General features: G+C 36.9%; 1 protein-coding gene across 6 annotated transcripts in view; it reads right to left on the reverse strand.

Moving 5' to 3' along the window:
- The window catches only part of CEST (death domain associated protein), a 49045-nt gene that overhangs the window by 21237 nt on the left and 1688 nt on the right, over window positions 1–26120 (reverse strand). For 3 of the 6 annotated variants that reach the window (XR_016050524.1, XR_016050523.1, XM_088859956.1), the window contains exons 3-4: window positions 23596–23709; window positions 8929–9009 (exon numbers count right to left, since the gene is read on the reverse strand). Coding sequence is in view for 3 of the 6 variants with exons in the window: in XM_088859956.1 (XP_088716082.1) it covers window positions 8929–9009; window positions 23596–23709 (195 nt within the window). In the remaining 3 variants the exon portion in view is untranslated. Of the gene's footprint in view, window positions 1–8928; window positions 9010–15030; window positions 15740–23595; window positions 23710–26120 lie in introns of those variants that run through there. The other 3 variants (XR_966408.3, XM_011622014.3, XM_088859957.1) reach the window with 2 other exon arrangements.

Consider the following 26120-nt stretch of genomic DNA (forward strand, 5'->3'; position numbering starts at 1 on the left):
GGATTCATTTTTATAACTGTCCCACCATTTGATGTATATTTGTCTCCTTAATTCGGGAATATAATCCCACCTATCCATAGGATCTGCTGAGATTTGATAATCCCATTTTGAAAATCCACAAGACCTGATATAAGGTCATAAAATATATATGACAGTCTCTTTTAAGACTTTGACTATTGTAATTAGAGAATTTTCTCTGTGAAATTTGTAGATTTATAGGTAGACTTCGGCTTGATGATCCCCATATAGAGAACCAATTGGGAAATTCATTTGGCTCAATCAATTTAAACTGAATATACCAGCTATGTGAATTTTTTGTATTCTGGTATGCAAAAACTTCATCCCAAGCTTTTATATATTCGAAGTAATGATAGGATTTGATTTTAAATCCTTTTGAATTGGTGATCCTTGATTTTAAAGGATCTAGTCCCCATTCTTGGTAAGAAATAACTTTTTTTATTTGGAATTTAGAGTATGTTATTTTTGTATAATTGTTTCTGTAATGGTGTACTATAAATACCGAACATGTTTCCAGAAGGATATTTTCATACCATTCCCTGCATCTTTCATTCATATTGGGATGCATATGTTGCTTTAAATATATGGCAGCTATTTCAGTCGGGTTTTTCGACTGGTGGTTATTTTCTATAATCAGCAAACATTCAATTTTTTAATGTGTTAGAAAATTGCAAGTTTGTAAACCTGGTCGACAAAATAATAATCCAAACATGGTTTACTAACATCAAAATTGTAGTACAAAAGGAATACAGTTTTCAAACTACTGCCCTGATAGACTCAGGAGCTGACCTGAATTGCATAAATGAAGCATTAGTACCAACAAAATATTTTACCAAAACTACCCAAGTACTAAATACTGCCGATGCTAGTAAATATTTGCATATTGGATTAGTTCAAATAGCTGTCAAACCATTGACAAGAATGAGATTAAATAATTCTGTTCTACTCTGTTTAAGAGAAAGCCGACACAAAAGATTCACTGATTTTTTATTAGGAATAGTCGAATCTAGTCTCTGTAATGGCCCAATATACTTTAATTGTTTTCCAAATTTATCTGTAGCCTTAACCGATCCAAATCTGTTAAAAGTACTAACTCTAAACCAAAAAACGCAAGGTTTTGATATGGACACTGGTTCTCAAAACTTAGCATTTGTTTATAGGATCTGTTATAAAGTAATGAATACTTTATGCCCAAATGCCAGACAAATGGACTTAAAAAGACAAAATATATTTTTTCAGACAAATATGGAAAAATTAAATTTAGTCATACTCAAATCACTGGCATGGTCTCAGGTAAGACTTCCAGAGCGTTGGGTTTTTCAATTTGAAACTTCGATTAAAGTTAAAGCACAAAAATTTCAGAAAGAAAAAATTTAAACAATCTTCAAAGATAAGAGAAAAATTTTCCAGAAATTTTTACAAGACAAACCATCCTTTAAAAGTAAGGGAAAAAGAAAAATTCTTGTTTGTTATAATTGTGGTAAAGTAGAACATTACAAAACTAAATGTAGAGTTAAAAAGAAAATTAACTCTCTAGAAATAGATAATAGTCTTAAAACCCAATTATTTGATATACTCCAAATAAAAGAAGAAACTTTTAATTCTTTTGATTCAGAAAATGAAAAGTTAATTGGAGAAATCAATGATGATGAAGATATTATCATTAGTAGTTCTGATTCAGACTCTGATGATGAAAATAATCCAAAAGAAGAAAATTGCCAATGTAATTTTTACAAGGCAGTCATTGATATGAATGGGTTAAGTATCAACACTCTTACAAAATAAGAAGATCTGATTATAGATCTTATTGACAAAATAACGGATCCAGAGGCTAAAAGGGAAGCCTTAGTTCAATATATCAACATGCTCAAAACTCCATCTAAAAAGGAAAGATCTTCTCTTGCTCCGACAAAAGAAGATTATAGTTTTCATGATATCCTTAGAAGATTGCAAAACAAACCCAGGTTGATAGAGAACCCTCAATCTTTGAATTAAAACATGAGATAAATGAAGTAAGAAACGAGTTAATAACTCTAAAAACAAGGGTTCAAATTCTAAAATTAACCTAGAAACCTCCTAAAAAAAATATTGAAGATGAAAACATAGAATTAGAATTCGATAATCTAGTGACTGAATATGATATTCCTTTACCACCAGAAGTGGAAGATACACTTCCTAAAACAAAGGAAGGATCTGAAGCTAATATGAATGTGGTAGAAAATTGCAAGTTTGTAAACCTGGTCGACAAAATAATAACCCAAAAATGGTTTACTAACATCAGAATTGTAGTACAAAAAGAATATAGTTTTCAAACTACTGCCCTGATAGACTCAGGAGCTTACCTGAATTGCATAAATGAAGGATTAGTACCAACAAATTATTTTACCGAAACTACCCAAGTACTAAATACTGCCGATGGTAGTAAAATGCTTATTAATTACAAGTCATCAGACGCTGCAGTATGTAATAATGGTGCTTGTTTCAGATTCCCCTTCATAATGGTAAAAGGTTTAAGTCAACCTGTTATTCTAGGAACCCCCCTTTAAACATGCTCTATCCAATTAAAATTGATGACACATGAATAGAAGCTAATATTGAAGGACATAAGATTAAATTCACCTTTATTGACAAGCCTAGAATCCATGAGATTAATAATATCAGGGATAAGATTTTCTTCTAAAGAAAAATTTCTTTATCATCTAAAAGAAGAAATAAAATATAAAAATATAGAAGAAAAATTACTACTTCCCGGGATACAAAATAAAATTAAATTTCTAAAAATAGATATTGAAAAGAACATATGCGCCGATATCCCTAATGCTTTCTGGGATAGAAAACTTTATGCCCAAATGTCAGACAAATGGACTTAAAAGGACAAACTATATTTTTCCAGACAAATATGGAAAAATCAAATTTAGTCATACCCAAATCAGTGGCATGGTCTCAAGTAAGACTACCAGAGCGTTGGGTTTTACAATCTGAAACTCAGATTAAAGTTCTTGAAAATAAAGATCCAGAACAAATAATAGAATATACTAACGGAGAATAGAAATCCGTTTTCCATCTTCAAGAAGGACTACACTAAGGATTGATAATTCATATATTAGAGATCCTCCTAGAAGTTCAACCTCTTTAGTTCCACAATCTGAATATGAAAGAATACCCACTCATAGGAGAACTATTATTGAAAGACTCAATAGAACTCCAAACCAAGTTCAACAACCAATCTACAGAGTGGACATTCCGGAATCTTTTGAATTAAGAGAACTGACACCTTCTAATCTTGATTTTGATATATGTGTGGTACAGAAGGAAGAAGAATTCAAAATTGATAAAGAGTGGATCAAAAAGGATTTCTTCTCTGAAGAAAATAGACAAATAAGAGAATCATTTTTCAAAGAGTTTAAAGAACCTCTTCGGGACGCCTTCCATTTAAAATTTAACAGGTTCATGATAAAACATAGGGCAAATGTCAAATTCTTTAAATGGTTAAAATACATAGCTAAAGACCATGGAATAAAAATTCCAAAATTTGAAATAAATACAGTTGAAAAATCTTTTCAGACTTTTCAGTCCACAAAAGGAGAAACAATTGAGTTTATTCATCCCCCTGAGACTAGCTTACAACTTAAGGGAGAAAAGTTCAAGGAGAAAATTGAAGTTAACGCGTCACCCTTTAAAATAGGACCTAAAAAAGCTGACCATAATATGGCCAAGCTTGAAGGAATACCACATATTACTGAACAAAATAATTCTACAAATGTTTTTCTCCAAACAATAGGAAAGCAAACTACAAGAATAGAAAATGCAATTAATAATTGCATGTGTTAGAAATTTTTTAAGGGTATTTTGGTCTATTTAATTTTGGTAAATTATTATTTCTTGATATTTCTATTACAGTCGCCTATTTTTTAACAATAGACGCTTCAAATTTCAAGTGATTCAGATTTGTAAAAAAAATTAAAATTCAAATATGAAATACTATCATAATCATTGGATCGGCTCAAATTCAATCTGGGCCATTGAGCATCTACTTAACTGTCAGCTAACGGGGTGACCTCAAACTCCCCCATATATATACATACATATAGATTTAATTTATGCATATTTAACAGTCACAATTGCATTTTGTATTTGAATTTAAATGTTTTTATATAAATCCAAATCACTGAAAATTTGGAGCACCGGATCTTATTATTAAGGCGCACCTAACAAAAATTAAACAAAAAACAATTCGTGAGAAATAAATTAGGCAATATACTCACGACTATTTTGGGGGCAGTTTAGTCAATTTGTAATTGGCCTAGATTCACTCTGGCCCATTGGAAATATACTATTGCATTAGTCCTTGGGGTTGCAAGTTCTTTTTCTATATATATTATCATATTCTTTTCCCAACTATTGGGGTTTTGCTAAATGTTACTCTCTTTCTTATATATATATATATATATATATATATGAAAATGTCTTAAAAACGCCTATAGGCAATTTTGAACAATGTTTCGCCCCACCACAAACATAACATGTCTGTAGCGGTACTACATGGTTTTTTGACCATGACAGTCGTTTTATCCAACCCGTCTGATAGGTGAAAGCACTGTTCATTTTCGCCCATAGGCGTTGTGTAATGGCTTCCTATACACACACACACACACACACATATATATATATATGAAAAATACTATGCAACCCCTATAGGCGAAAATGAACAGTGATTTCGCCTACCCCATCACCGTCCAAAGTTCATCGCACGGTCACGATTGTCAAGTAGTGATTCATTTTTCATTTTTTTTCTACAAATCGGAATGACCTGAAATTTGGAACGTGCATTCATCAAAAATAAGGGAATCTTCAAAAAATATAAAAAAAAATATTTTACATGAAAAACATTGACAAAAATACCCCAAAAACTTTTCAGGGGTATTTTGGTCAATTTATTTTTCACGGATAATTTTTTTATATTTTTATTAAATGCGCCTCAGTAAGATGTACATACCCTCCAAATTTCAGGTCATTCCGATTTATAAAAAAAAATATTAAAAATAAAATACTACCGGACAATCGTGACCGCGGGATGAAATTTGGACGGTGATGAGGGTAGGCGAATCACTATTCATTTTCACCTATAGGCGTTAGGAAGACTTTTCTCATATATATATATATATATATATATATATATATATATATATATATATATATATATATATGGGAGTGGATTATGTCAGCCCACGAGCTAACTACTACAGTGTCAGCCAATGGCTCAGATTCAATCTAAACTGATCTGACGGTTATAATCTCATTTCGTATTTGAATTTAATTTTTTTCTACAAATCCAAATCACTTGAAATTTTGATCAATTTATGTTTTGCAAATTATTTTTTTCATATTTTTATTAAATTCTTATTTTTTAAAAAATAGACTCCAAATTTCAAGTGATTTGGATTTGTAGAAAACAAATGAAAATTCAAACACGAAATGACGTCGTGACCGTCAGATCGGCCCAGATTTAATCTGGACCATTGGTTGACACTGTAGCTATCAGCCCGTGGGTTGACAGGATCTTTTCCCTATATATATATATATATATATATATATATATATATGTGGGTTTGTCTAGAGTTAACAACCCCTCAAAATACAAAGAAGGTTAATGTTATGAGGGGTTGTGATGGGTGTATTTATCAAAAAACTATTAATTTTTGTTTAAAATATTATTTTAATAGGTAACTTAACCATTCAGCAAGGGCAAATTTGAAATTTTTACAAAAGTACAATGGCATTTTGGAAGTTAGTGTCCTGGAACATTATTAGTAGCATACCCTTGTCCTTTAGTAAAAATTTCAACTTTGCCCCTTATGGAGATGACAAAAATACCCCTTGTCTTGTAGTGATATTTACAAAATTACCCTTAATGATGAACGTATCACAAAAAATAACGTTTTTTAAAGAATAAACTACAAAGTTAGTAAATCCACCCTTCACAACTTATTTTATCATTAACCTTTGTAATTTGAAAGTTGTAAACTTTAGATTATCTCATATATATATATATATATCTCGCGTATTGACCTGGATGTGTTGAATGAGCAGACAGTAAGTAACCTTCTACTTCTTGTGATTATTGTGAATCACTTACTCCTCTTTGTCATTTTGATTTGACTTTTTTGGACAGTTCACCTGGTATCCATATGCTAGTGAGTTACCGGAGTTAGAGGACCCAGTCATTATGGCTTCTTGACCTAGCTGGTTGTGTCGGGTTTGGTTGATCTGCGATGACCTAACGATGGGTTACTACCCTGATCGTATGCTCCGCCACTTTAGCTACGTCCAGACCATTCCCCTGCCTGTTCCTCAGGGTTCTGCGCTAGGAATACCGATCGAGCATAATGTGAGAGATAGAGAAAACTTCTTTAACCAAGTTTGGGAGCGAAGATTTGACTACACCATTCAAAACCACATGCAAGGTATTTGGGCAGTGGAGTTGCACATGATCGGCCCACCTCTATACATGCAACTCCCTGATTGGACGGATTGGACGGATAGGAGCACTATCCGACTAAATGAGCGCACAGCGAATGAGGCCCTCGCGAAGGTGAACACGAGGAATGCTGCGATAAGAACACTATCTTCGAAGGTTTTTCATAAATTCAATTGGATGTTACAACGAGGCTGAAGTAACCGCCTTAGTAGAAGACGTCAAACTCGCCCACCAACTTAATGCTACTCAGATTCTCATTGAAGGAGACTCAATATTAGCAATCTCATGCCTTAACCGAAAATGCCACATTGGATGGAGAATGATGCGAGCCACTTATGGAAATTGGGCACTTCTACGTAGAAAGACATGGGCTGCAAATCATGTCTATAGGGAGGCGAATGGGGAGGCAGACGCACTGGCTGCACATGCTATGAGGAAGACGAGGATCAATCAACACATTGGATCGGTGAGAACCCTACAATCATTAGTAGATTCATTGTCGAGGATGCAGCGAGTGTTACTCGATACCGATTGGATTGAGGCACATGTAATGTTAATTATAACCTCTCGCATGCATAGAAAGAGATAGGGTCACTTTGAGTCCAGATGTGAGAGTCGAGAAGTCGCAGACGGTTGATGTAAATTCCTTCATTGTCAAATATCACATTGATAAGGGGATTTCTCAATGTTTCATTGAGAGGGACTGGATACGGATATATAAATACAATATGGAACCGGTATGGATTTCTTCTAGGCGGCTGCGAAGAGGTTTGCTCATGCACTAAGGGCTAGCGAGGTCTGAGCTCCAACCTAACGAATGGAGCGCCGCTGACTAAGCCTATCCCGGCCAAGCAACCGGACCTAGGTGGGAATAGTGAAACAAAGAAAACCAACCCAATGATTATGTTCTGACACACTCCATATGAGTTAACAAAAGAGATCAACAACCAACCCCTATTCCTAAAGTGAACTATTCTATAAGCTACTTTGAGTGTAGCCGCAGAACTCGTTGAGGCTAATCCCGTAGGCAATCAGAGGTTGATACTTGGAACTTTTATAGCAAAGCAAAACTACTATCAAACAACCCACCTTTCTCCGTAATTGTTGCAGGCACTGGGCTCCAATCTGAGCCCTTTAGAAGATTGGATGTGTTGTCTGTGAAGGAGTGCCCTTCGCTTCTTTCCTTCTTCTGCCATGAGCTAAGCCGGCCGCCTATCTTTTTGAGAAGGGGGCTCGCACCTTGATTAGAGATGGGCCGCTCAAAGGTTCATTTCCTATAGCGAGGATCAGAAGAGATTAAATAGCCGACAATCCACAAGGGGAAATGGTTTGATTTGATGCTCGTATAGCATTCAATCAAGGTAGACACCAAATATACATATATGGGATAATTTAAAATTCACAACCCTTCAAATTACAAAAGTCAAAGATAGAGATAGTTGTGAAAGGTGGATTTACTAATTTTGTAGTCTATTCTTTAAAAAAAGTTATTTTTTGTGATAGTTTCATCATTAAGTAAGGGCAATTTTATAAATAATACAAGACAAGGGGTACTTTTGTCATCTCCGTAAAGGGGTAAAGTTGAAATTTATACTAAAAGACAAGGGCACTCTACAAATAAAATTCCAAGACACCAACTTCCAAAATGCCATTGTACTTTTGTAAAAATTTCAAATTTTCCCTTGTTTAATGGTTAAGTTACCTATTAAAATAATTTTTTTAAAAAAAATTATGATCTTTTTGATAAATACACCATCACAACCCCTTCTAACTTTAACCTTTGTATTTTGAGGGTTTGTTAACTCTAGAATAACCTTATATATATATATATAGAAAATACTTCTGTGAGCCAATGGGCTCACAAGAAAAAATGAACCCAATGGCTTAGATTGAATCTGGGCCTATCTAACGATCATGGATGCCCGATAGTGTTTGAACTTTAATTTTTTTTTTTAACAAATCCAAATCACTTGAAATTTTAGACGTGTGTAGATCAAAAATAGGTGAATATTCAAAAAATATTAAAAAAAATATTTTACATTAAAAAAATGATCAAAATACCCCCGTAATTTTTGGGGGTACTTTGATCATTTTTAATTTTGCGGATTATTTTTTTTTATATTTTTATTAAGTGTGGCTTGATGAGAAGAATATTTACCTAAAATTTCAAGTGATTTGAATTTATAGAAAAAAAATTAAAATTCAAACACTATTGGCCATCAGATCGGCCCAGATTCAATCTGAGCCATTGGGCTTGTACTATTCTGTGAGCTAGTGGGCTCACCATAGTATATATATATATATATATATATATATATATATATATATATATATATATATATATATATATATATATATATAAGCCACCCCTGCATTTCACCCTTGCATTTACAGCCCAGAGTGTTTCCAATACAATGGAGGAAATTGGGCACCTCAAGATTGGGCCATTGTATCATTTCTTCTGCAAGCATACGTAGTGCAACACGGTTTTTTGGGATCCTCCCCTCATGTACCTACAGAGTCCAACATAACTTGGTAATGAATGATATTCAAAGCCAATAATAAGATAGATGAGAAACCTCACTTATAAATGTCATGGCAAACATATCAAAGCACAAAAATTGCAAACTTTCTCATTGAGTAACTTGTCATGAAAAATGTTAGCGAGATAGAAGGGAGTAAATTTCATTACATGCAATCCATGCTAAAAATATGATAGATAAGACAACCATATGTAAGAACAAATCAATAAGTATCAATGCAAGATAAATAAATATGTTGGGATCCTTTTAAGGGTTACGCAACAGTAAGATACACTGTCATGATTCTAACATCTTAAAATATGATCTAAGTGATATAATATATATATATATATCTATATATATATATATATATAGAAAGCACCGTAACCCAGTGTTGGTCCCGCCTATGCAGGGTTCCAGGAGGGGTGAGATGGAAACGGTCCTAACCTTTGGCTTTTTATGCACAAAGTGGCCACTCTCAAGACTTGAACCTGCGCTCTTGCGCGAGCTACCCGAGCCTTTCATATATATATATACAATGAGACCATTTACCTTTTGTATAAGGTGGTCATAATTAATTTTGAACATTGGATGTGAAATTGGGTGGCCACATTTATTTTATTGACCAAGCTTAAAGTTCAAAAGAAATTTTCTCGAACTGTGTGACACACCTAAATTATCAGATTTCATATAGGATGGTTATAAGCAATTGCGACCTCCTTGTAACAAAGGTAAATGGTCTCATTGTATACTATCCCTTATATATTATATATATATATATAGAAAAAATTATATGGGTCAGCAGGCCGCTAGCATAGTTTGGGCCACATGGCCAAGAACAAAGGAGAAAGGGACAATATGTCCCATATTGTTTGTAATAAAATCAGGATTTTGAGAAAATTGTGGGTCCAATGGACCTCAAATTTTGCACACATATGGGTCTCACCTAGGCGATTAAAAAGAAACGATGGAATATGATAGGCTTGATGAGTAGCATTTTATGGGTATTTGGTGATTAAGGTGATTGATCAATCCTGACCATCCAACGATGGCAAAGCATGGTGATGGATGGACTATGTTGTGATGGCCTCTCTCAACCCTTGGATTGTCTATTTTAAAGGCTAGGATTCAATTACTTTCTCTCTCCACCTTTGATGAGTTCTATAAAAGGGTGAGCATGAAGGCTAAGATGTGTGTGTATGTGCTTATATTCATTTCCACTTGAGAAGGTTCGAACTTGCTTTTTCTACATCCATAAAACCCAAATTGCTTTGAGATCCACAAACTTTCATTTTCTTTCAAATTTCTTGGTTGATGAGGAGCATACAAGAACTAGAGCTCATGGCGTGATACGAAAGTTATTTTCTTAAACCTAAGATGCATATGGTAAGCATCTTAGAACTGCCCTTTAAAGCACACTGTTAGTAACGTGGGACTTCCTTCTTCTTAACTGTGTTTTCTGGTATAGAAAGTTATGGGGAATAATTTATATTGAGTTTTCTCTCAAAGACCTTTCTTTTCATAAAGTTTATTGACTTGAAGAACTTATTCTTCAAAAATAAGCAGCTGTGTTTTTGCACTCAATCACGTTTTTCTGCAACTGTTATCCTATAAATAACAGTTGCCTCGTCACAAACTCCACCCCTGCGATTGCGTCACTAATTTCTATCTTGCCTGGTTTTGTTTGAGTCAAGCTCTCTCCTCACAAAATCAATCGTGATGCATTACTGTCACTTTTTCTGCTGTGTTTTTGACGTTGCTGCGTATGTGTTGTTGATTTTAGAAATTTTCAGTTGTATGAACATATATGATCATTACCTTGAGACACTAAACATTGGGATTTTTCACCACCACCCACTCAAATATTTTCACTTTGTAACCATTGATTCACAGTCTCTAAGCTCTACGTTTGAAACCTTTTCCTACCATTTGTAATCTTCATAAGAAAGTGCGTGACAGACCCAATGTTTGTCACAGCAGTACTACCTTCTGAGTTTCTTGAAACTCAATTCTTGGACGTTAGTTTGCTGTGACTTCCAGACTTCGTGGCTAGTTTCTTTGACCTCTCGCACAAGCTATTTTTGCTGCTGCTGCATTTTATTTCTGTCATAGAGTTAACGCTGATTTCTGCTTGTCTTTCACTTGAAGTCAAAGCTGGATCTTTGAACTTAAGTTGCAGCTGTGTTATAGGAAGGCTTCACTTAGAACTACTTCTAAATATCAGTTTTCTCTCCTTTTGAGTTACTGCTGGATATCACTGTTGCGAACAGCCTGCTTTCATTGCTGCTGCATATCACGTTCGTGAACTGCCTGCTTCATTCTTTAGTTGCTGCTGCATATCAGACCCGTGAACTGCCTCCTTTCAGCCTTTTATTACTGATGGATATCAGTTTCATTAAAGGGCTGCTTTCATCCTTATGCTGCTGTTGAACATTGGTTTCATGAAAATTAGTCTTAAAGTTGACCTGCTGCTTAAAATGTTTTTCTTAGGAGCTTGCTTAGAATAAGCAGCTCAGACTGTTTGTTGGAGTTTTGGCGTTGAACCTTAGTTCATTGCTAAATGATAGCTTTGCAACTTAGTTCAAAGCCCAACCTTGTCAACTGCTCATTTTCAGCACCCCCATTGGTAAATTTTTTATGCTCTCAAAATATGATTTATGTAAGTGACAATGGTTCACTGTATGTCTTTTTGAGTAGCTCAGTTTGGCTGCATTTTCTTCTTAAGAGCACGAATCTTTACTTCAGTTTTAATATCCTCATTGTACACAAATCTTTTGGGTCACACCTAAAAACAGGTTGATTACATAGTGTGGGATGTATAAGTTCGAACATGTGGTAATGTGCTGCTGGAAAGCTTGATGTCTCTTGTGTTTTGAGAAAATTTGCCCATGATAAATGGAGAGAGACCGACATCAAATGTGAAGCTAATGAAAGTTTGAAACAATGATTGTTTTATTATTGACTCACCTTGGATGATAGCTTCAAATAAGCACACTATTCATTGTGATCATATGATCACGTGATTTTTGGAAATTGAGTATTGTGACCCTCCTAAGTGGAAATCGAGGGGCCAATTATTTGAGATATTGGTATACTCATAAATGGTGACACAATGCCTGATGTTGGCATCCGAAGGTAAATGAGATCTCTAGAAACAACACTAGGCATTGGAATACTCCACTGGGTTAGTCCATAATGGTGGTCCACTATGTCTCAAGGTGACCCAACAGACCTAAGTTCCATAGTTTATGACATGTAAACATAATTTGGTCACATCAAAGTCACCCTAATCAAGCTTTCCATTATCAGGTTATCAATGGATTACAATTGCACCCCTGTAGGACATATAAGTGCTTTAATACAGGGGTCCTCTCAAGGCACATGTGCACTATCTCTTCTTAGTCAGATCTAACTTTAAAAGAGTGACTTCCCATGCGACTGTAAGTGCACATGCCGTGGAGTGGTATTGTGTCAGGGTACGGACTTATGTCTTATGTCCCATAAATCACGACCATTCCACACAAGGCCGATACTCAAAAAATACTCGAGTTCATGTGTTCTCTATTGTTTATCCTAGCCTGGCCAATCACATTAAGTATGAGGCATGCTAATTAAATTAGCCCCAACTCGGAAGTGACCATCACACCTCCCTGAGAGATTTCTCTTTCTAATCGCAAACACTCATTGCCTCATGTACTCGAGATATATGAATCTAGGTCCCAGTTCGCCAAGAACCCAGATCCACTCTCTCTCTGTTACTCCCACTGAGCGAAAGATCCTCGGCTTTAAGGCCTTGAAAGGCCATATAGCCAACAGAAGCTACAAATTTCCTCACTTAGAAGAAAAAAGTATCCCACTTCTTAGAGACTTGGTCTCATGGGACAACTTGATGGATCAAACCCTGTGCCATTGGAATTTTTTACCTGGCAGGAAAAAAAAAATGACAATGGTGACAGCAAGGAACAAGATAATAATGGTGATAGTGAGACAGTGACAGTTAGTAATCCAAATTATGTATCAAAGTGATTGAACTTTGGTTGCTTACATCAACTCCAACCTATAGTTGTTGGAAGCGCCAGTGATTCTAAATCGTTTCAGGAATTGGAATCGCAAAACCGCAGGTGTCAGATGATTCCTATAATTGGAATCGTTGTCCATACAATGCAAATCATATGTACCGTGATTCCTCGCATATCGGAATTGCGATCCAATAAAATAAGAATTGTGTTTCATATCTTGTTGGAATCGGTATGTCATCAATTTGGAACTGTGTTTCCTACCTTTTTGGAATCGCACATCAATCCACAGCGAGCAATGCCATCCAGAATCACGACCCACTAAAATAGGTATCGTGATTCCTATATTGTTGGAATTGTTGTCCCATTGATTCGAAATCGAGATTCCCACCTTTCAAGAGTCACACACCAATCCCTTCAGATCCATGCCAGAAGTTTTTTAGTGAGGAAAGATTTAAATTTTACATTACTTACATGCTTGAATTCTGAAACCATATATTTAGTACAACTGCCTAGGGCATCCATACTATTTGGATCAATGTCTTTGACAACCCTCCCCTAAAATGGACTCGGTCTATCCAAACCCAAAACTCGTAGAGCTTCTAGAGAACTTGTTAACTTGGTCTCGGGGATCAATTATGAGTCCCCAATGCCCTTCGGTACAGCCGACACCCCTCATATTTGCGCTTTCTTATAGTCCTAACAAGAGAAGATCCTACCGAGAATCCTCCCGCCACCCCAATTCTCCAAGATGAAGTTCTTATGTTGGACTATCAAAGGCCTTGGCAGCCATGCCAACTGCAATGTCGTTTGCTCTCTCGTTTTCTCCCAGTAATTTTAGCCCTCTTTGAGATCAAACTACTTGGTCTGAACCTCTCCCTTGTTAGGGAAACTTGGGGTAGAAGACCTTGTAGTTGGATTGCTAAGGATTCCTTGGGAGCCTCAAGGGAAACTGCGTCATCTAGAATCCTACAATCATTCAAGTCCATTCTTCTCATGTCCTTGACTTCTCTAAAACTATGCTATGAAGTAGAGTCTCAGATAACTTTCTCTTTCAGACTACCTTTGTCTATGAACTCAACTGTCCTAATAGACATCAGGACCTTTGGCCCGAACATCGGTAGGTTGCTTCAACTCTTGATCTCCCATGGTTCATCAAAGGTGATTTCAATGTTGTCCAATGGACGCATGATAAATCAAATGGTGGCCAACTCACATTCACCATGAGAGCCTGTTTGGAATTTACCGATAGTATCCCCCTCATAGATAGCCCCCTCACTGGAGCCTCCTTTACCTGGTCCAACCATGTTGTAAACCCTATCATGACTAAAATTGATAGGTTTCTTGCCTCCCAATCCTGGAAAACCTCTTTCTCGGGGACTTGTTCCCTAGCTCTGCCTAAAATCACCTCAGACCACAAACCCATCCTCTTGGACACTAAACTTGTCCAACAGTCGATTCACCTTTCAGATTTGAGCTCTTCTAGCTCGAAGAGCCTTCCTTGTCTCAATTTTTTGCTGGACTTCCACGTCCATTCTCGGTGGACAGGCATCAAACTCTTCAGAAAACTCCAGCTGGTCAAGGGTGCAAATAAGCTCTGGAAGTGGACCCTCCCCTCCAACTTTGGGGAGCGAATTCAAGACCTTTGAACCATTTTCCACACCCTGATAGTATGAAGGAATCCTGGGTACTCACGCTCAAGGAAGGCTCCGATAGGTTCAAAGCTGAGATTAACCTTCATCAAACCCTTAAATTTGAAGAAACCTATTTGTACCAGAGATCTAGGATAAAATGGCTTAAAGTAGGCAAGGTTTCAAAAAACACTACGCGGCCGGCCTGGCGCCCAGAACCTCAGGCGCTCTGCGGTGCAAATTCTTAGTTTTTTTTTATATATTTGTTATCCACATGCACATATATGCATATATTTGTGTCAAAATTTGTAATTTATTCCAAATTTTGAACCATACAAAACATTTAAAAGTCTAATAGGCTTGTAAGGTCTCCAACTCTCAAATTCTCCATATTGGCATATTCCATATCCATAAAAAACCCATAATAACATCCAAGTCTCCAACTCTCCAAGTCATCAACAAACTGACTTCCAAAACTATAAAAAAACCAGCAAACCACACAACGAAATAATCCAAAAGGACACAAAAGTTACAAACCACATAACTAAATAAAAAACGTTCAAACTCCAAATGTCTAAAGCCCAAACCAAGATGGTGCAATAAAGTATTAAAGTTACTTCAACAGAAGAGAGAAGACACGATCAAGACATCAATAAGAATCAAAATCATCATCTTCCTTGCTTTCATCTGCATTAGAATTGAGGCCGTCATCATCAGAATCATCACCCTTTTCAACATATTCCTCTTCTTCCAAAGATTCTTCTAAATCTGCCTCCTCTTCCTCTATCTCCCTTCGTGAAGTACCAGCAGAAGAAGTTGCTCAAGTGGCCCTCCTATGATCAGAAGCTTGCCCTAAAGCCTCCTCAACCATTCCCATGTCAAACCCTCCTTAGGGAAGACCTCCTCAGTACCAGGGTCACTAACTAGCCAATCTGAAGCATTCTCCATGTCTTTCAAAGAGATAGGGTCCTTCTTTGGCTGGTTTTTCTTCTCCTTGAGCCTTTGATTCTCTCTAACAAAAACCAAGTCATTGAGCTTCCCTTGCTCAAGCCTATTTCTTCTCTTTGTATGCACCTATAAGGAAAAATAATGCATAAGTAACTACTATAGGTCTATGATCTTTTTACCTTTTATGAATCTATATTACAAAATGAATATGAACTTATAAACAAAAAAAGCATATAAAATTTTATTCCTTTAAAATGGTAAAATATCATCTCAAACGAACACCAATTGCGCTCACAACCAGTAGAGGTAGTTATCAAACTCAAGATCTACATAGCCATCTTCTGGAGGTTTGGAGCGCTACTCCCATGTTGTCTCCACCATTGGGCTGCAATATGTGGGGCAACCTTTATAATTAATTTAGGTATTTAACATTATCAGAACTTGAAAGAAAATAATAAATTTATATTTTATAAAACAAAAGTACATAAGTCAAAAGAATATTACCTAGTTCGTCTTTGTTTCTCTGCCTTAATGCCATATCTTTCCCAAATGACATCAAAGAACACTTGTACGAAATTAGCTCTTCAATTGATATCTTATGTTGGATATTTGGATCAGGAACTAATTTCTCAAGGCACTCATTAAAACCATCCATAATTACCCCTTTTGACTCAATATCTGCATCTGCATAAAAGAATTTGGGGTTCAAGGAGTACCCCGCTGCATGCAATGGTCTATGGAGCTGCCTATCCCATTTATCATCTATAATTTCCCAAATTGGGGCGTACTTCCCTGCAACAATGCCCAAATTCTCTGCAATCTCATTCTTAGCCCTTTCCATTGCATCATATATAAAGCTCATGGAGGGCTTATCAGCATCAACCAAGCGTAAGACCTTCGCCAAGGGAAGAAATACTAATATCGCATGCTTCACCCCACACCAAAAATATTTCAAAAGAATAATATCTCGTGCCTTCTTTCTCTTGGTATCTTTAGACCACTTACACCTACTCCACTCCTCTGAAGCAAACATAGACCCTAATACGATCCTCCTCTTATACATGCTCGGTAGACTAAGGCAGGCAGTGGCAAATCTAGTGACCCCAAGCCTCACTAGCTCTCTGTTTTGTAAACTTGTGTATCATGCTAATGGTAAGTATGTGACTGTATATGCAGATTGTAACCTCCTTAGCCTTAAAAATAATTCCTTTAATAGGAGGTAATTCACCAATTGGCTCAAGCATAAGATCTACGCAATGTGCAGAGCAAGGAGTCCAAAATATGCGAGGCCTCTTTTGTGGAAGCGAATGACCTGTAGCTAGATTGGGAGCAGCATTATCTGTGACCACTTGAAGTACATGTTCCTCCCCAACCTCCTCAATACCTTTATCAATGAGAGAATGCATCATGAACATCATTGGAAGCAACCATTGAGTGTAAAAAAACTGTACCCGTAGGACAATTTACTAATAAATTCATGTTACTCCTCCTCCGCCTATCACTCCACATATCTGTCATCAAAGAAACCCCAAATTTAACCCATTCCTCCTTATGAGTCTTGGGATATTCATTAGTGTACTCGACTTCTTTCTTCAGTAGTGGCTCTCTAATCTCATTAGGAGTTGGAGCTTTCAAACTTGGCCCAAATTGCCCAATTGCTTCCAACATTATATGGAAGCTATTCAAACTAGCAGTGTTAAAATAAATGCCCGCATGGTAAAACCACCAAGCAATATACTGAATCACTCTGGCCCTGTCTTCCTTTTTAAAACTATTTTCAATTGTCACCTGTTTTTTCCCCTTTCCCTTGCCTTTCTCAATTACTGTCTCAGAGTTAGGTATAAAAAAACTATCTATAGGCCCTCTCGTATGAGCCTTCTTAGACCCAAAAGCCCTCTTGGTCTTAGAGCTCTGAGTACCAACCATGGCTACCTCTTCTTCAGTTTCAATATTATCATCAAAAATATTAACCCCTGACTTTAATTCTGCTGTCCTTTTTTTTTGTAATTTTTTTACTATTTTCAGCTTCAATGTACTCCAAAATTTCTTTCTTTACAAGATCTGGGACTTTCTTACATAGGGCAACATCACCTCTAATACCGGCAAGATGTTTCTTAAATCTATTTATGCCGGCATTAGAAACATGTCCACAGAAATTGCACATAATTTTATTTCTGTCATTCTTATCCAGGTTAACACAGTATTTCCATCCCGGTTCTCCACCCCAAGTAAACCCCGCAGAAGACATCTCAAATTGAAAAAATAAATCTCAAATAAAGATTACAAACTGACCTTTTCTACCCAATCTCTGATCTTCGATGTTGCCTATCTCAGTCGAGCTACGAATGAACTTAAAAGTCTTCTAGTACCACCAATAGCACCCTAAAAATAATTTCAATCAGAAAAACAAACTTTTTCAATCCACAAGAAGTACTTTTGATTCTCAGCAATTGCTTTAGATTCTCATAAATAAGTTTAAGATTGAGGGTTTCTTGTTTTTTTTAGTTTGGGGTTGAAAAATAAACCCCTAAACTTATTTTCTACAAACTTGTGGGTCAAAATGACCCCCTTTGCCCTTTTGGGCGAAGTTAAAAAAAAAATTCGTAAACGGTGCTAGTTGCCCGCCCAGAACTGGGCGCCCGCCCAGGTACAGCGGCCCGTGTTGGGGCGCCCAAGTCCAGGCGTGTGGAAAAAAGTTTTTGGGCTCCTAAGCGCAGGGCAGTCCGTTTTTTTACATTGAAAGCAGGAGACCGAAATATAGCCTTCTACCACAATACAGCTCTCGAAGAAGGGGCAACGCTATAACGCACATTTCAGTTGGCGGCCGGCTCCTTCCATCTCCCGGATCAAATGAAACGTATCTTCATTCGATACTTTAAAAACCGCTTTCTAAACCCCAACATCGTTCCCCCACCCTAGGCAACCTTTCTTTCTAACCTTCACCCAGGACCAAGCTGAATGGCTTGAGACAGCCTTCGCCCTCGAAGAAATACACAAGGCAGTCTTAGATCTTCCTAAAGGCAAGGCCTCAAGGCCAGATGGGTTCCCTATTGTTATAACAATTCTGAAACTGTTGCCCCAAATCTTTTGGCCTTCTTGGCAGAATTATTTCTTAGAGGTGGCCTCAATTCGACCTTTAACTGCACGTTCTTAACACTTGTCCCAATATCGAAGGGGCAAAAAAATTGAGGGATTTTAGGCCTATTAGCCTTTTAAAATCTTTCTATAAGATTCAGACCTAGGTCCTAGCCACTTGCCTCCTCAGCAGTCTCACCTAACCAATCTGCCCTTGTTGCCAATAGACAAACCCTAGATGGGGCCCTCTTGGCCAGTGTTTCAAAAAGTGTTAGGTGGGCCATAGGCAGCCTGAGGGGTCCAAGCCTCCCAGCACCTAAGCGGGCGGCTCAGAACCTGAGCAGCCCAGTTGAATCCAAAAAGGATTCTACAGTCTCTAACAGTATATATATTGTATAAAATATAAGAATTAGGTATTTAGCGCACATCAGAAGTCAAAGTATACTACACATTAGCACACACTCCATAAGCATAACCATAAGTCAGTCCATATCCAATTAAAACTTAAAATTTACCAACCAAATAACCAAACCAAAGTTACCAAACACCAAACCAGTGGAACTACAAATCCACTATCCACAATACACAACCAAGAGGAAGAAAACAAAAATGAAAGTAATACTTGAAGACACAAAAGAATCTTCAATAGTTCAAAGTTTAATCATCATTCATCATTCATCATAAAAAAAAGTAGGGTCAGCTACATTTGCATCATATTCATCGGAGTTGTCACCCTCCTCAACATATTGGTCGTCCTCCTCCATCTCCTCTGAATCTGCCTCTTCTTCCTCCTCTTCCTCCACCCTCGTCCTCTATGCAGAAGATTTAGTAGCCTTAGGAGGGTGGGTCAGTTGATGCCCCTGAAACATCCATGACCATGTCTCATCTCAATTCTTCATACCCTCGACCTCATCATCATCAACTAACCACTCCATAGCATTGTCCATATTGTTTGATCTGATGGGGTCTCTCTTATCTCTCTTAGCAAACATGTCCTTCAAGAATCGATTGTACTTGATATAGACTAAGTTATTGAGCCTCTTTGATTCAAGCATGTTTCTTTTCTTTGTATGAATCTAATAAAATCAAATGAAACTAATTAAAATCTATGGTCCATGTATTACTAATACAATTATACAAATTACCCTTACAACCTTACCCATTTGTATTACTAAGGACAAATTTATCTTACATTGATTTCATTTATAGCCACCATCTCACCCTCAGCATGATGCGTAGATTTACAAAGAAGAAAGAGCTTGTGAGGCCTGAGGTCACGAGATTTGTGACCTGGTACTTATGCCTAGATAGCATATATTCAAGGAGAGTGCAGTTGAGACAGATGTTATCTCGGATGACTGGAGAGAATGCAAGTGGTCCAAGGATCAGATTAGGAAGAAGGTGAGAGATATTATCCTTTCTAAGGCTTTTTGGCGAGGGGTGAAGGGCGCTCTTAAGGTATTTTTTCCTCTTGTCAAAGTCCTTTGTATGGTTGATAATGACAAGGCTTCTATGGGCTACATATATGAAGCTATGGAGAAATGCAAAAGAGAGAACCCAAACTTTTGATGATGATGAGAACCGCTACAACCTTGTTTGAGAGATTATTGATGAGAAGTGGGATAGGCAGCTACATCGGCCATTGCATGCAGCTGGTTATTATTTGAACCCAATTTTTTTTTTATGTTGACAAGCATATACACACAAATGATACAATTATGACTGAATTTAATAAGTGCATAGATGTGCTAGTCCCTGATCCTGATATCCAGGATATTATATGCGTTGATGAGCTGATAAATTACAAGTGCTCATTAAAGTCTTTTGAGAGTCCAATGGCGATGAGGCAAAGGACCAAAATTGATCCAGATAGTACTAATATTCTTAAGTTCATCAAGTTCAAGTAATCAAGTTTCATTTTTATAATTCTATTATTTATTTATGATTTTATTCTATATCTTTGTAGCAAATTGGTGGAGCCAACATGGGTGTAGTTCTCCAAATTTACAAAAGTTGGCCATTCGGATCTTAAACCTAACCACTTCCTCATCCAGTTGTGAGCGCAATTGGAGTACTTTTGAACGGGTAAAGCCGTAAGGGTAATTTGTATAATTATATTAATAATACATGAACCATGGATTTTAATTAGTTTCATTTGATTTTGTTAGATTCAACAAAGAAAAGGAACAGGCTTGAATCAAAGAGGCTCAATGACCTAGTCTATGTCAAGTATAATCGATTCTTGAAGGATAGGTTTGCTAAAAAAATTAAGAGAGACCCCATCAAATCAAAAAATATGGACAATGTTATAGAGTGGCTATTTGATGATGATGAGGACGAGGGGCATAAAAGATTGACATGGGACATGGTCATAAATGCTTCAGAGACATCAACTGGCCCTCCTAGAGCCACTAGATCTTCTGCACAAAGTACGAGGAAGAGGAGGAACAAGAGGTTGATTCAAAAGAGATGGAGGAGGACGACCACTATGTTGAGGAGGGTGACGACTCCGATGAATATGATGCAAATACAGTTTACCCTACTTTTTTTTATGATGAATGATGAATAATGATTAAACTTTGAACATTGATTGAAATATTGAAGATTTTTTTGAGTCTTCAAGTATTACTTTCATTTTTATTTTCTTCCTCTTGGTTGTGTATTGTGGATAGTGGATTTATAATTCCACTGGTTTGGTATTTGGTAACTTTAGTTTGGTAATTTGGTTGGTAAATTTTAAGTTTTAATTGGATATGGACCGACTTATGGTAATGCTTATGGAGTGTGTGCTAATGTGTAGTATATTTTGAATTCTGATGTGCCCTAAATACCTAATTCTTATATTTTATACAATATATATGCTGTTAGAGACTGGAGAATCCTTTTTGGATTCAACTAGACCACCCAGGTTCTGGGCGCTCGCTTAGGCGGCCTGGACCCCCCAGGCCGCCTAGAGCTTTTTGAAACACTGAGTAGTACATAACTTCATTTTGGACTTCTTGTGTTGTGATCAATGTTACAAGATTCAAATTGTTGCACATATTGTTCAAGTCTCAAGAGGGAAGACCTTTTCTGATGGAAATTACGAAGTGTAGACAGCCCCTTAGAAGTTCTAGCTGAGGGAATTCCTAAAAACCTCAAGTTCTGAGGCTAAGTACCACACTAATCTTAGTGGACCGAAACCGATTAGAATTGTTCGAAGATCACCCAAAACCTATCCCAATACCCTCACATACTCATCCTAGACACCTTTGAGCCTTATGAACCTAGAAAACTGACCCAAACACCAATCTAACACTCAGAGACCCAAAACCGAGACCCTAAGTCCTAATCTTGTAGATCTCTCTAAAGTACCTCAAATTTGACCAAATTTGGTTTCAAATTATAGATGAGGTCACAAGCTTTTCAACGGTCCAAGAATCGCCTGAATACGACTTACAGTTAGAAAGTTATGGTTAGAACAAAATTGTTCAGGAAAATGATAGAATAGTCCTCAGCATGACCCACTTTGTGTCGCAAGCGGCATGATGGGCCCAAAGTCAGTTCCAACCTTCTGTAAACACTTTTTGACGCGGTTCTTTGATGGGATAAACACAAAAAATGACCTCTTTGCCCCTATCCCAGTTGGATTAGGACTCAAACTTTAGATCTAAAAAAATCAGTCATAGCCCTAGGCTAGGTCTATATAAACCCCTTCAAATAATTCCGAACAATCATCTGGAAAATCCCAAAATATTCCCCTAGAGCCTAGAAAATTCCAAAAATTAGGAAAATAACCCAGAATTAGGAAAACCCTCTAAAAATTAGGAAAATACGTAATAAATTAGAAAAAATCCTCGAAAAGCTTAGAAAATTAGGAAATTCTTCCAAAAATCCATGGGAAAATAGGAAAATCCTAAAACCCCAAGAAAATTAAGGAAAATCCCTAAAAAACCTTGGGTTAGAGACCCAAGCCCCAATCCTCTCAAAATTTCTCCAAAATCAAAATCCAATGAACAAATCCTAGATCCAAAACCTTAGAGTCGTGCTTCAAGAAAGCAAGAGAAGGCATCCAAATATGTAAATCAACCCGCGGTCTTGATATAGGCCCCAATTCCGAGTTTCTCAATTACACAATCTTTATTTCTCTTTTATTTATTTATTTATTTTATTTTCCTATTTTATTTTTTATTTTTTGGTTATTTCTTTATTTCTTAAATTTAGTTAGAATTAAAGCTTTTTAAGGTCTAGTAAACAAATTCTAGAGCTGGCGGTTCCAGTGGATTTAGAAGAAAACTGAATCTGCAAGATCTACAATGATTCTAAATCTATAATTTGAGCGACCCCCAATCTCTTTATGGACTATAAAATTTAACTTGTTTCGCAAGAGATTTGAGTTGATCTCGCTCAGAGATCAATCCAAATTCACGCGCAAACCAAAGACAATATTTGCATAAGCTTTAAACGAATTCTAAAACTATTGTCATGCTTGTAAGGCACATTCACAAGGAAGACAACTTAGGGCTGATTGGTAACAAGTCAGGCTACGAAAGGTTTAATTTGCATAATGCATGCCATGTTGATGTAGTAGTATTTTCACCTCTTCAGGAATTTTTATGAAAAGAATAGTTATTTACTAATAAAAAAAAAGCTACACACAAAAGAGTAATGGGAATGCACGAAAAACAGAAAGTAATAAAATAAATTCATTATTTTCTATAAGACCCCTAAGTAAAGCATTTGCATCACAAAACCCTGAACAAACTACTAACAGTGCAGATTAAACTCTAGACATGAAACCTTTAAAATGCAACACGAAGAAGCATCAGAACACATATTAATAGCATAGAAAAAAAAAAAAAATATGGTACCATACAAAAATGCAAGGGAGAGTAACAAGCATAAATGTGGAATAGCAATTAACATACGTCTTCGAGAGCTGCAACTAAATCTTCCCTTGTCACTGTGTCAGGGTCCTCTATTCCTAGCATTCTCTTGCGCTCAGCATCTCTTGGATCCTCAATCATGACAGTTAACTTTACCTGAAATTTAAAGTTTAGAAAACTAAATGATTGTCCCGATAACCTGCTTTTAAATCATAGATAGGTAAATTGCAAAGATTTTGAGTTCCTTCAAACAAGGCATAAAGACATTACTAATTTCAAGAAACCAACATTAAATGGGTTAAAACGCGAAACCAACAGCAAAAGAATGCAGCAAAACTTACCCAAAAAAAAGGAACGCACAACAAGCATTATTGGGGAGTGGTACTAGGTAGGAGGTGCTTTCATACATTATGACTTAGGGTTTTACGAATTCCCTGGTTAATGATCAGATGGTAGAAAAGTGAAATGATGTGAGGGAGGATATAAAATCAAGCTATGCATGGTCAGGAATCAGAGGAAGCTATGAAATGGTAAAATGGTAGAAGTCCATAGGGGAGAGAAGCGCAATCACCCAGCTGTATATAAAAATGGCATTAAAGGAAAAGAGTAGTCCCTCGCATATATGGGCGTCTAAAGATTACATTTTTTAGAGCCGATGAGAAAAGACTATAAACTGAAATCTAATAGATGCTTTCATACTATTCTATATTAGGAACAACAGGAAAAATAATCTTGATCCCCCAAAGAAATGTTGGAACAAGATTGTTGCAGATTAGTTTAATCAATTCACAAGAACTCAGATTAATTTAGTGAATTCATAGGAACTCATTGAAAGTTTTGGGCGTCATTAGATCTGGAATTGCGATGGAGAATGATGGAATATCGAAATATTTTACTGTCGCACTGGAAGAAACATAGTATAAATCCATTTGGGGGTAGGAATGGTGGCGTTGAAACAGAATAAGCTAAGATAAAATAAGGAAAAATCTACCTACAACAAATCATAAGGAGACGCATGGAAATATGGAAAAGAGATCTCAAGGAACTACTTTGGATAAAGATGATTTTCAAATATATAGAAGAAAATAGAGGGGAAATTAGTGTCCCTTTCCTGTCCCGGGAATAGGAGTGGCAAAGAGCGCATCACAATTCCAGGACAAGAAAGTCTTCAGTTACAAATAAAGGGAGCCTTCAAGGGGATGTTTCTGCTCGACTGGGTGGGAAGCAGAAAAATTAAACATTACAGTAGCATGCAGGAGGAAGAAAATCTGGTCTTGCCAAAGTACCAGACTATGGTTCCAACCTTTTTCTTTTGGATAATTGGTGACAATAAACTAACAAAGAATATACAAGTTTGCAAAAAACCCACAAGTGTGGGATGAAGGCAGCTCACATGCTATGTGTTCTACGTAACTGCATAAAAAGAATACATGTGATGTTGAAGGGACCAGTGGAAAGAGGAGGCAAGAGAAAAAGAGGGAGAGATGAGATCATTTTAGGAGAACAAGAGAGAAGGGGGAGAGAGGGGAAACAGACGAAGAGAGATGAGAGAGAGAAGCATGACAGATTTAGGTGGGGGAGAAGATGAACAAAGGGGGAGAGATAGGGAAAGAGAATGAGAGAGGTGAGAGATGGAGAGAGAGTAAAGGAACAGTTTTAGGGGGGCTAGAGAGAGAGAGAGAGAGATTGAAAAGGAGGACAAACAGAAAAAGGAGGAAGAGAAGATAGATTTGAAACTCTGGTTCCAACCTTGATAGCAGAAATTGTGGAACTCTGGTTCCAACCTTGATAGCAGAAATTGTCTCTAGTCTGGATAGCTTAGAGGGGACGATTACCCTGGGTCCAGCAGGAGGTGAAGGAAATAAATTTCGAATTTTGGATTCAAAGAGAAGACATTGGTCATTGTAGAGCATGGAAACAAACATGCACCCTATGATGGTTGAATATGCCAATAAAGAGTCAACTATCGGGTTTAGGAATTTGCTATTGGAGAAGGATCTCAATACTTACCAGACATCAATGATTCACTGCATGGAGCAGGAGTAGGAATATGTCTAAAGGGTTGAGGTTCAGTTGGCGAAGATGAAGTAAGATCATACAATGAGATAGAGAATTCGATACTGAACTCCTGCCAAAATCCCATGCAATCATCACCCAATCAACAACAAATGGGGCTTCTATATGTCCAATATAGCACACCCAGCTACAGAATAGCTTCAAGCTATGTAGAGTGAATGCAGCTAGTTTGGAGGAACTTTCAACTCCTTTAGCAATGGGGAAAAGGAACTACCAATACCAAGAAGGACTGAGATTCAGGAGCCTCATCCAAACAAAACCATGGCCAGATGCCCAACTCCAAGACACAACTACATAACTCCTAGAAAGCCTACTACATAATCATAGGCCTTATCTAGATCAATATTCTTGGCAAAACTAAGAATCATAAACTTAGGCCTCAATGAGCTTGTGAATCATTCAAGGAATATCTAGATCTTCCTACCCCCGGTAAACCCCCTTGGATTGGACGTATGAAATGAGACACGATGTCCTTAGGTATGCTGTAGAGG

Source organism: Amborella trichopoda, chromosome 2 (genome assembly GCF_054954075.1).
Source record: "Amborella trichopoda isolate Santa Cruz 75 chromosome 2, AtrichopodaSantaCruz75HAP2 v2.0, whole genome shotgun sequence".
Lineage (NCBI taxonomy): Eukaryota > Viridiplantae > Streptophyta > Magnoliopsida > Amborellales > Amborellaceae > Amborella > Amborella trichopoda.